This window comes from Salmo salar, chromosome ssa17 (assembly GCF_905237065.1).
Source record: "Salmo salar chromosome ssa17, Ssal_v3.1, whole genome shotgun sequence".
Taxonomy (NCBI): Eukaryota; Metazoa; Chordata; class Actinopteri; order Salmoniformes; family Salmonidae; genus Salmo; species Salmo salar.
In genome coordinates this window covers 32,100,838-32,113,383 of record NC_059458.1, presented here as the reverse complement: position 1 = coordinate 32,113,383, position 12,546 = coordinate 32,100,838, and the positions used below count along the sequence as shown (strand labels likewise).

At 43.9% G+C, this 12,546-nt stretch overlaps 1 protein-coding gene across 15 annotated transcripts in view; it reads right to left on the bottom strand.

Moving 5' to 3' along the window:
• Positions 1 to 39: 39 nt before the first annotated feature.
• The window catches only part of LOC106592409 (dystrophin), a 395,558-nt gene continuing 383,051 nt past the window's right edge, over positions 40 to 12,546 (bottom strand). For 14 of the 15 annotated variants that reach the window (XM_045699451.1, XM_045699449.1, XM_045699448.1 and 11 more), the window contains 6 exons: positions 11,746 to 11,811; positions 7,311 to 7,469; positions 6,032 to 6,275; positions 3,061 to 3,175; positions 2,769 to 2,858; positions 40 to 2,168 (listed from right to left, as the gene is read on the bottom strand). In XM_045699451.1, coding sequence (XP_045555407.1) covers positions 2,071 to 2,168; positions 2,769 to 2,858; positions 3,061 to 3,175; positions 6,032 to 6,275; positions 7,311 to 7,469; positions 11,746 to 11,811 — 772 coding nt within the window. In that variant the 3' untranslated portion in view covers positions 40 to 2,070. Of the gene's footprint in view, positions 2,169 to 2,462; positions 2,489 to 2,768; positions 2,859 to 3,060; positions 3,176 to 6,031; positions 6,276 to 7,310; positions 7,470 to 11,745; positions 11,812 to 12,546 lie in introns of all 15 variants that reach the window. The other variant, XM_045699450.1, reaches the window with a different exon arrangement.

The window sequence follows — 12,546 nt, the reverse complement described above, 5'->3', positions numbered from 1 at the left end:
GTGTGTCTGAAATGGTTTAGAGAAAGACAAGGAGGGAGCTCAAGTCAACATCACCGCTTTATTGATAGACACAGTAAAGCATTGTATAATACAGTAGTAAGGCATATATTTGGTGGAATTTGATATGTTGTGAAACAGATGAGTTATTGAAAAAGATGGATAATACAACTCCAGGGTTAGAAATGAATAACGCAGTGTATTGGAGTAATGAATCATTATCTTTGATCATGCTGCTATACCATGGTGCAAAAACAAATAAAAAGGTGTTGTCATGAAACTAGAATATAATCATGAAGAATACCTTCAATTGGTTGGATTTTAAATAAGCATGGGAATATTTAATCAACTGTGACCTCACACACACTGATAACGCCCCCACACCATGCAATTCCATAAAGGAACACACAAATAAAAGAAAACAAATGCATTATCACACAGAAGATCAACTCTAGTCTGTCCAGGATGGATAACAGTAGTGCACCCTGGTCCAGTTGTCTGACATTTCCTTTCTATGTCTTAATGAACCGCTGAGGACACTACAGTGTATGTATCTGAACACATTCAGATTGGAGGGAGTCATTCCATTTCAGAACATGGGTGGGTTCTTAAAGATGGCATCCAACTACGCTGAGGACACTACAGTGTATGTATCTGGAGGGAGTCATTCCATTTCAGAACATGGGTGGGTTCTTAAAGATGGCATCCAACTACGCTGAGGACACTACAGTGTATGTATCTGGAGGGAGTCATTCCATTTCAGAACATGGGTGGGTTATTTTAGATGGCATCCAACTACAGTAGAATATTTTCTGCACCTTCCTAGGAAGGGAAACAGGGGATGGATCAGAATGAAAAAGAATGTGAAAGTTGGGTTTCGACCAATTAAAACGAGGTAGAGCTTGCATTACTGGGCGTTCTAGAATCATACACGTGTATCTTAAAACACTCCCAATCACACTAGGAGAGAACTCAGATCAAATAGATTTCAAATCAATAAAATCATCTCAGGATTACAACCAGCTGAATGTCACACTACTGTAGCTCTATTTTAAATGGTATTCAATTCAAATTCACTTCCATAATCCTACAAAACTACTATGAATAGGTATTAAAACAACACTATTACTTGCTTTCTGTCAGTGTTAAAGGCCCAATCCTTCATTTGAAAAACAACAATAACTGCTGTTAATATCCGATTGGACCTTTCAGTATGTGCTCTATGGGTCCTCATGGTAGATTCAACACATAGGAGTGGACCAGAGCTCTATGGGTCCTCATGGTAGATTCAACACATAGGAGTGGACCAGAGCTCTATGGGTCCTCATGGTAGATTCAACACATAGGAGTGGACCAGAGCTCTATGGGTCCTCATGGTAGATTCAACACATAGGAGTGGACCAGAGCTGCGGTGAATGCAGGCAAAGGGCATAGTATCATATTATGATCATCAAACAGACACTACTAAAGAAAAAGATGACCTATGGATGGATGGATGGATGGATGGATGGATGGATGGTTTGATAAACAATATCAGCCCAAAGCAAAAGCTATAATGCAATGTGGAAAATAGATTACCTTCACACGTCACACACACATCCTTGCGTACCAAGACACACACAAACGTGCATACATACACACAGTCAGTCTCTACGCTGAAAGGGTACAGGACGACTGCATTGCCTTTACAGTATTTCATATTTTGTTGTTATAATAAACATAGTTTTGTAATATAAAGCACCCTTATGTTTACAATCTTTCTTTTCGATACAAATGTTGTGAAATGCGCTCCATACAAAGAAATGGAAATATGTTCACAAGATTTACACATACTTTTTCTTTCTCTTATTTTTTATACAATTGCATAGAAGTTTAAAAACCTGCCTTTTGTTAATAAAACCATGTTCAATACTTTTAAGAAACTACTGAAATCTACAAGTTTTGTAATGCTGATCCTTCACAAAAATATATGTATTTTTCTCTTTGTAAACGTGTCCAATCCAGTTGTTTTGACTAGAAAAGCATGCGGGGGGCCGGGGGGGGAGTGGGTAAGGGGCGGGCCCTCGTCTGTCGCTACTCGCCACTCTGTTCGTCCGTCATCACGTTGACCAATGACTCCATGGCTCGACCCAGGTCATCTGCCATGTGGAACAGACTGCCTACACTCAGTCCTGGAGAGGAGGGACAGAAGGAACCGTCAGATGGACTAACAGACACACACTCTCACCCAAATATTAAACACTCATGAATGCATATCTTCAAATACTAAAGTAAACAATCCCACCCCACCCCCTCAAACAAACACAAAATACACCAAGAAATATGAGAGATAGAGAGGAATAGAGAGGAACAGAGAGAAATAGAGAGGAATAGGGAAGAGGAATGAAATAGAGAGAGGAGAGAAGAGGAGGGAGAACTGGCCAGGAGAGGAGGGTACAGTAGACGGGGCTGGTGACCCCACTGACCTCTCATTGGTTTCCCCTTCGACCTCCTGGGTCACAGCCACAGAACAGGGAAGGAGGAAATAAAGAGAAAGGAGGGAACAATCAGAGGACTGAGAGGAAAAGGTTCCATGTACTTCAAGAGGTCAGTCAATGTGTAGAATGAATAACAGTAGTCAAGATGAGCCACTGAGGCTGATCCTACTGTTTAGATCATGAGGAGAATGAACCGCCTGGACTGTAGTTCTAATATGAGGTGATGTGTGCATCTATGGAAATTGCTTGAGTGAGTAGGATGTCCGTGTGTGTGTGTGTGTGTGTGCGTTCTACCTTGGCTGTGTGGGAAGGAGTTGTTCAGCTGCTCCATCACCTCCTCTAGCCCCAATGCATCTTGGGACGGACTCGACAGCTCATCGTCACCTACAGCAAAGAAAATGATTACAACCAGTCCAAAGACGACTTCAGGTCAGTACAAAGACTTCATACGGAAACGTATTTTTAAAACCAGTATAGCATCAACCGGACCATAGCGTCCCAAAATATGACATAACACTGTAACAACCAGTCTGGTCCAGTGGGCTCATAGCTGGTGATATTGTGCTGAGTGGAGTTCCAGTCTCACCCATGGTCTCTGTAGTCTGGCTGCCTGCTACACGCATCAGAGGCAGACTGGTATCAGAGCGCTGGGACGAGGTGGAGGGAGAGGACAGGGCTGTACCGTTCACCTTGGAGTCAGTCTGGAGACAGACACAGGCATTATCCCACACACTCACCAGTCTGGAGACAGACACAGGCATTATCCCACACACTCACCAGTCTGGAGACAGACACAGGCATTATCCCACACACTCACCAGTCTGGAGACAGACACAGGCATTATCCCACACACTCACCAGTCTGGAGACAGACACAGGCATTATCCCACACACTCACCAGTCTGGAGACAGACACAGGCATTATCCCACACACTCACCAGTCTGGAGACAGACACAGGCATTTCCCACACACTCACCAGTCTGGAGACAGACACAGGCATTATCCCACACACATCAGTCTGGAGACAGACACAGGCATTATCCCACACACTCACCAGTCTGGAGACAGACACAGGCATTATCCCACACACTCACCAGTCTGGAGACAGTCACAGGCATTATCCCACACACTCACCAGTCTGGAGACAGACACAGGCATTATCCCACACACTCACCAGTCTGGAGACAGACACAGGCATTATCGCACACACTCACCAGTCTGGAGACAGACACAGGCATTATCCCACACACTCACCAGTCTGGAGACAGACACAGGCATTATCCCACACACTCACCAGTCTGGAGACAGACACAGGCATTATCCCACACACTCACCAGTCTGGAGACAGACACAGGCATTATCCCACACACTCACCAGTCTGGAGACAGTCACAGGCATTATCCCACACACTCACCAGTCTGGAGACAGTCACAGGCATTATCCCACACACTCACCAGTCTGGAGACAGACACATGCATTATCCCACACACTCACCAGTCTGGAGACAGACACAGGCATTATCCCACACACTCACCAGTCTGGAGACAGACACAGGCATTATCCCACACACTCACCAGTCTGGAGACAGACACAGGCATTATCCCACACACTCACCAGTCTGGAGACAGACACAGGCATTATCCCACACACTCACCAGTCTGGAGACAGACACAGTATATATACAAAAGTATGTGGACATGTATAAAATCAAGCACACGACCATGCAATCTCCATAGACAAACATTGGCAGTAGAATGGTCTTACTGAAGAGCTCAGTGACTTTCAACGTGGCACCGTCATAGGATGCCACCTTTCCAACAAGTCAGTTTGTCAAATTTCTGCACTGCTAGAGCTGGCACGGTCAGCTGTAAGTGCTGTTATTGTGAAGTGGAAACATCTAGGAGCAACAACGGCTCAGCCGGGAAGTGGTAGGCCACACAAGCTCACAGAATGGGACCGCCGAGTGCTGAAGCGCTTAGCGTGTAAAAATCATCTGTCCTCGGTTGCAACACTCACTACCGAGTTCCAGCACAAGAACTGTTCATCGGGAGCTTCATGAAATGGGTTTCCATGGTCAAGCAGCCACACATAAGCCTAAGATCACCATGCGCAATGCCAAGAGTCGGCTGGAGTGGTGTAAAGTTCACCGCCATTGGACTCTGGAGCAGTGGAAACACATTCTCTGGAGTGATGAATCATGCTTCACCATCTGTCATTCCAACGGACAAATCTGGGTGTGGTGGCTGCCAGGAGAACGCTACCTGCCCCAATGCATAGTGCCAACTGTAAAGTTTGGTGGAGGAGGAATAATGGTCTGGGACTGTTTTTCATGGTTTGGGCTACACCCCTTAGTTCCAGTGAAGGAACAGCATACAATGACATTATAGACGATTCTGTGCTTCCAAATTTGTGGAGAAGGCCCTTTCCTGTTTCAGAATGACAATGCCCCCATGCACAAAGCGAGGCCGATACAGAAATGGTTTGTCGAGATTGGTATGGAAGAACTTGACTGGCCTGCACAGAGCCCTGACCTTAACCCCATTGAACAACTTTGGGATGAATTGGAACGCCGACTGCCAGTCCTAATAGCCCAACATCAGTGTCCGACCTCACTAATGCTTTTGTGGCTGAGTGGAAGCAAGTCCCCGCAGCAATGTTCCAACATCTAGTGGAAAGCCTTCCCAGAAGAGTGGAGGCTGTTCTAGCAGCAAAGGGGGGACCAACTCCATATTAATGCCCATGATTTTGGAATGAGATGTTCAACAAGCAGGTGTCCACATACTTTTGGTCATGTAGGACAGACAGACAGACAGACAGACAGACATAACTGGTTTTGGACTCTGTCTGGTGTGATCTGGTGTGTGTGCTCACATGTGTGTGCTTTCTGTATACTGTGTGTGTGTGTGTGTGTGCGTGCGTGTGTGCGTATACTGTATGTCTGTGTACTATCTGTATACTGTGTGTGTGTGTGTGTGTGTATACTGTGTGTGTGTATTGTGTGTGTGTATACTGTGTGTGTGTGTATTGTGTGTGTGTATACTGTGTGTGTGTATACTGTGTGTATACTGTGTGTATACTGTGTGTGTGTGTGTGTGTGTGTGTGTGTGTGTGTGTGTGTGTGTGTGTGTGTGTGTGTGTAGTGTGTGTATAGTGTGTGTATAGTGTGTGTGTGTACTGTGTGTGTGTGTGTATACTGTGTGTATACTGTGTGTGTGTGTATAGTGTGTATACTGTGTGTATAGCGTGTGTGTGTGTGTGTATACTGTGTGTATACTGTGTGTGTGTGTGTATAGTGTGTATACTGTGTGTGTACAGTGTGTGTGTGTGTATAGTGTGTGTACAGTGTGTGTATACTGTGTGTATAGCGTGTGTGTGTGTATACTGTGTGTATACTGTGTGTGTGTGTGTGTATAGTGTGTGTATAGTGTGTGTATAGTGTGTGTGTGTACTGTGTGTGTGTGTGTATAGTGTGTGTACTGTGTGTGTGTGTATACTGTGTGTATACTGTGTGTATAGTGTGTGTATAGTGTGTGTGTGTACTGTGTGTGTTTTAGTACCTGTTCCAGTAGCTGTCTGAGCCGGTGTAGCTGTGACTCCAGTTGTTTGTTATGGTCCTCCAGGATCTGCATGCGAGCCTCCAGCCGTCCTTTGTGCTGCCTCAGCAGTTTGGCCTCAGCGATCAGCTCGGCGTCCCGTGGGCTCTGGGGTGAAGCGGGCAGCATCTCCGGGGGTGAGGGGAGCGGGGACAGACCCTTGTGGTCGTGGGCCTTCTTCAACTTGTCATACTCTGCCTGTAGCTTCCTGAGAGGGAGCGGACAGTGGTTAAGAGTGTTGGGCCAGTAACCGAAAGGTCACTGGTGTGAATCCCCGAGCCGACTAGGAGAAAAATCTGTTGATGTGCCCTTGACTGACATGTACACAACGGGACTCAGCTCTAGCCTGAAATCCAGAACCTGTTTCCTAACATTCCACTCCGTGATATGCCAAGGAGTTGAATATTAACTCAAACAGACTGGTACCCAGGCTAACTCAGCTCAGTCTAGTCAATTAATCCCTCAATCAAATTATTTTGTATCTTTTTTACAACAACATCAGTCACAAAGTGCTTTACAGTAACCTATCAACTCTGTTTCCACTAGTTACCACAGCCACAAAGTCAAAATTGGCTATAATATCATCAAATTTCATGATAAAAAAAATAATCCTTTTAGGTTTTAATTTAAGGTTAGGCATAAGGTTAGCAGTGTGGTTAGGGTTAGGTTTAAACATTTACATTTACATTTAAGTCATTTAGCAGATGCTCTTATCCAGAGCGACTTACAAATTGGTGCATTCACCTTATAATATCCAGTGGAACAACCACTTTACAATAGTGCATCTAAATCTTTTAAGGGGGGGGTTAGAAGGATTACTTTATCCTATCCCAGGTATTCCTTAAAGAGGTGGGGTTTCAGGTGTCTCCGGAAGGTGGTGATTGACTCCGCTGTCCTGGCGTCGTGGGGGAGCTTGTTCCACCATTGGGGTGCCAGAGCAGCGAACAGTTTTGACTGGGCTGAGCGGGAATTGTGCTTCCTCAGAGGTAGGGAGGCGAGCAGGCCAGAGGTGGATGAACGGAGTGCCCTTAAAATTAGATGTATATTTTTTAAATAGGTGGGGTTTATGACTTTGTGGCTGTGGTAACTAGTGATAACCTATCAACCCACCAGACAACTGTAAAGCGACTGACACAACTGTAGAATCGTCTGGATCCAACATGGACGTTCGATGGTGAAGCTTGTCTACATCACTTCTGTGTTGGGATCAGTTGGTATGAATGTGTCACACTGTTCCCCTCACCTGTTGTCTGACTCCAGGTCGTTGAGCACCCGCTCCAGCTCCCCCTTCTCCTCACTCTCCATGGAGATGAGGATCTGGGCGGGGCTGCGTGGCTGGCTGAGGGGAGAGCCCTGGTTCAGACTCTGACAGTAGTGCTGAATCAGCAGGTGTTCATCATCACTACAGTGATAGAAGGAGGGAGGGGGAAGGAGAGGGGGGGACATACACACAGAGAGAGGTTGCTATTAGCTGCCAGTCACACCTAACAGCCTCACAACGGCCAGCCAGTCAACTAACAACATTCATTTTCAGTGACAGAGAGACAGAGAGCCAGAGAGACAGAGAGACACAGAGACACAGAGCCAGAGAGCCAGAGAGACAGAGAGGAGCCAACCAGCTATAAATTGACACATTTACCACAGATTGTTGTTCAGTATTCAAGTATATTTCATTCAATTCAATGTTCAATTATCCACTCTGACAAATACATATCCTTTGATATGTAGAGCTGTTGGCTTGGGGGTAGGGTTAAAGTTGTGATATCATTAACCTGTTGGCTTGGGGGTAGGGTTAAAAAAAAAAAATTTTTATTTTTTTTAGTCATTTAGCAGACGCTCTTACCCAGAGCGACTTACAGTAGTGATTGCATCCATTTCATTTCATGCATTTTTTTCCTTTTTTGTACTGGCCCCCCGTGGGAATCGAACCCACAACCCTGGCGTTGCACACACCATGCTGGCGTTGCAAACACCATGCTCTACCAACTGAGCCACAGGGAAGGCTCAGTTGTGATATCATTAACCTGTTGGCTTGGGGGTAGGGTTAAAGTTGTGATATCATTAACCTGTTGGCTTGGGGGTAGGGTTAAAGTTGTGATATCATTAACCTGTTGGCTTGGGGGTAGGGTTAAAGTTGTGATATCATTAACCTGTTGGCTTGGGGGTAGGGTTAAAGTTGTGATATCATTAACCTGTTGGCTTGGGGGTAGGGTTAAAGTTGTGATATCATTAACCTGTTGGCTTGGGGGTAGGGTTAACGTTGTGATATCATTAACCTGTTGGCTTGGGGGTAGGGTTAACGTTGTGATATCATTCTGGCTGTTGGCTTGGGGGTAGGGTTAAAGTTGTGATATCATTAACCTGTTGGCTTGGGGGTAGGGTTAACGTTGTGATATCATTCTGGCTGTTGGCTTGGGGGTAGGGTTAAAGTTGTGATATCATTAACCTGTTGGCTTGGGGTAGGGGTTAAAGTTGTGATATCATTAACCTGTTGGCTTGGGGGTATGGTTAACGTTGTGATATCATTCTGGCTGTTAGGGTTAAAGTTGTGATATCATTAACGTGTTGGCTTGGGGGTAGGGTTAAAGTTGTGATATCATTAACCTGTTGGCTTGGGGGTAGGGTTAAAGTTGTGATATCATTCTGGCTGTTGGCTTGGGGGTAGGGTTAAAGTTGTGATATCATTAACCTGTTGGCTTGGGGGTAGGGTTAAAGTTGTGATATCATTAACCTGTTGGCTTGGGGGTAGGGTTAAAGTTGTGATATCATTAACCTGTTGGCTTGGGGGTAGGGAGTAAAGTCGTGATATCATTAACCTGTTGGCTTGGGGGTAGGGTTAAAGTTGTGATATCATTAACCTGTTGGCTTGGGGTAGGGGTTAAAGTTGTGATATCATTAACCTGTTGGCTTGGGGGTAGGGTTAAAGTTGTGATATCATTAACCTGTTGGCTTGGGGGTAGGGTTAAAGTTGTGATATCATTAACCTGTTGGCTTGGGGGTAGGGTTAAAGTTGTGATATCATTAACCTGTTGGCTTGGGGGTAGGGTTAAAGTTGTGATATCATTAACCTGTTGGCTTGGGGGTAGGGTTAAAGTTGTGATATCATTAACCTGTTGGCTTGGGGGTAGGGTTAACGTTGTGATATCATTCTGGCTGTTGGCTTGGGGGTAGGGTTAAAGTTGTGATATCATTAACCTGTTGGCTTGGGGGTAGGGTTAAAGTTGTGATATCATTAACCTGTTGGCTTGGGGGTAGGGTTAAAGTTGTGATATCATTAACCTGTTGACTTGGGGGTAGGGTTAAAGTTGTGATATCATTAACCTGTTGGCTTGGGGGTAGGGTTAACGTTGTGATATCATTCTGGCTGTTGGCTTGGGGGTAGGGTTAAAGTTGTGATATCATTAACCTGTTGGCTTGGGGGTAGGGTTAACGTTGTGATATCATTCTGGCTGTTGGCTTGGGGGTAGGGTTAAAGTTGTGATATCATTAACCTGTTGGCTTGGGGGTAGGGTTAAAGTTGTGATATCATTCTGGCTGTACTGTTGATGGTGAAAATGCAGACAGTAATGGAATAATTTCAATTCAACATATCCAGCATGTGCTGGGCTCTCTCTCTGTATCTATCTCTCTCCTCTCTCTGTGTGTCTGTCTGTGAATAGTTGTAATAATACCAGGTATCCCACTTATCAGTCACTCAAACCTTAAGCCTCTAATGCTTGTTCTGCGCTCTGAGAAAGGACTTATCGAATATATGTTAAGAAAGCTGTCGTGTGCACAGACAGGGATTGGAGGAAGATTTATGAAAGCAGCCAATGATAGAAGAACATCCACTGATGATTCTCTATAGTTCACTGATAAAAGCCTGACAGGACAACATTGTATTTGGATTGTTCCCAATAGATGCTCTATAGATGGTCAATAGATAGTCTATAGATGGTCTGTAGATGGTCTATAGATGGTCTGTAGATGGTCTGTAGATGGTCTATAGATGGTCTGTAGATGGTCAGTAGATGGTCTGTAGATGGTCTATAGATGGTCTATAGATGGTCAATAGATGGTCTATAGATGGTCAGTAGATGGTCAATAGATGGTCAATAGATGGTCAATAGATGGTCAATAGATGGTCTGAAAATGGTCTGTAGATGGTCTATAGATGGTCAATAGATGGTCAATAGATGGTCAATAGATGGTCAATAGATGGTCTATAGATGGTCTATAGATGGTCAGTAGATAGTCTATAGATGGTCTATAGATGGTCAATAGATGGTCTATAGATGGTCTATAGATGGTCAATAGATGGTCTATAGATGGTCTATAGATGGTCAATAGATGGTCTACAGATGGTCTATAGATGGTCTATAGATGGTCTATAGATGGTCTATAGATGGTCTAGTAGATGGTCAGTAGATAGTCTATAGATGGTCAATAGATGGTCTACAGATGGTCTATAGATGGTCTATAGATGGTCTATAGATGGTCAGTAGATAGTCTATAGATGGTCTATAGATGGTCTATAGATGGTCTATAGATGGTCCATAGATGGTCCATAGATGGTCTACAGATGGTCTATAGATGGTCTATAGATGGTCTATAGATGGTCTATAGATGCTCAAACTGCAACTTTGTTGATATTCAACAGCGTGCTCTGTTTAGTGGATAGTTAGTTGAACAGTTTGTGTGATAGTTAGTTGAACAGTTTGTGTGATAGTTAGTTTAACAGTTTGTGTGATAGTTAGTTTAACAGTTTGTGTGATAGTTGAACAGTTTGTGTGATAGTTGAACAGTTTGTGTGATAGTTAGTTGAACAGTTTGTGTGATAGTTAGTTGAACAGTTTGTGTGATAGTTAGTTGAACAGTTTGTGTGATAGTTAGTTGAACAGTTTGTGTGATAGTTAGTTGAACAGTTTGTGTGATAGTTAGTTGAACAGTTTGTGTGATAGTTAGTTTAACAGTTTGTGTGATAGTTAGTTTAACAGTTTGTGTGATAGTTGAACAGTTTGTGTGATAGTTGAACAGTTTGTGTGATAGTTAGTTGAACAGTTTGTGTGATAGTTAGTTGAACAGTTTGTGTGATAGTTAGTTGAACAGTTTGTGTGATAGTTAGTTGAACAGTTTGTGTGATAGTTAGTTGAACAGTTTGTGTGATAGTTAGTTGAACAGTTTGTGTGATAGTTAGTTGAACAGTTTGTGTGATAGTTAGTTGAACAGTTTGTGTGATAGTTAGTTGAACAGTTTGTGTGATAGTTAGTTGAACAGTTTATGTGATAGTTAGTTGAACAGTTTATGTGATAGTTAGTTGAACAGTTTGTGTGATAGTTAGTTTAACAGTTTGTGTGATAGTTAGTTTAACAGTTTGTGTGATAGTTTAACAGTTTGTGTGATAGTTTAACAGTTTGTGTGATAGTTTAACAGTTTGTGTGATAGTTTAACAGTTTGTGTGATAGTTTAACCGTTTGTGTGATAGTTAAACAGTTTGTGTGATAGTTAGTTTAACAGTTTGTGTGATAGTTAGATGAACCTTTAAAACCATCCGTAGGAGACTCTCCAAGCGTTACCCATGACTGGTCTAGACAGAACCCACCTCACAGAGACAACACAGCTTCATACGTAACCCACTGAGCCAATTCACAAAGCAAGCCAATCAACGACAGGATTGAAAGAGGAAGGGGTGGGCTCACATGCTCTCATTGGGTGAGATACTGTCATTCAGATAAGATCCATTACGGTTCTCCATTTCAGCTAACCTGTGGGGGAGACACATTCATTTCACTAGTCACATTCCACTCATTTCACTACCATTAGTACAGAAGGAGCAGCACTGTCCAGGGCAATTCAGTGGCAGACCCTGGACTCTGGGCTGAATACCATCTCTATTGTTCCAGGACAATTCAGTGGTAGACCCTGGACTCTGGGCTGAATACCATCTCTATTGTTCCAGGACAATTCAGTGGTAGACCCTGGACTCTGGGGTGAATACCATCTCTATTGTTCCAGGACAATACAGTGGTAGACCCTGGACTCTGGGGTGAATACCATCTCTATTGTTCCAGGACAATTCAGTGGTAGACCCTGGACTCTGGGCTGAATACCATCTCTATTGTTCCAGGACAATTCAGTGGTAGACCCTGGACTCTGGGGTGAATACCATCTCTATTGTTCCAGGGCAATTCAGCCCAATTCAGTGGTAGACCCTGGACTCTGGGCTGAATACCATCTCTATTGTTCCAGGACAATACAGTGGTAGACCCTGGACTCTGGGGTGAATACCATCTCTATTGTTCCAGGGCAATTCAGCCCAATTCAGTGGTAGACCCTGGACTCTGGGGTGAATACCATCTCTATTTTTCCAGGACAATACAGTGGTAGACCCTGGACTCTGGGCTGAATACCATCTCTATTGTTCCAGGACAATACAGTGGTAGACCCTGGACTCTGGGCTGAATACCATCTCTATTGTTTCAGGACAATTCAGTGGTAGA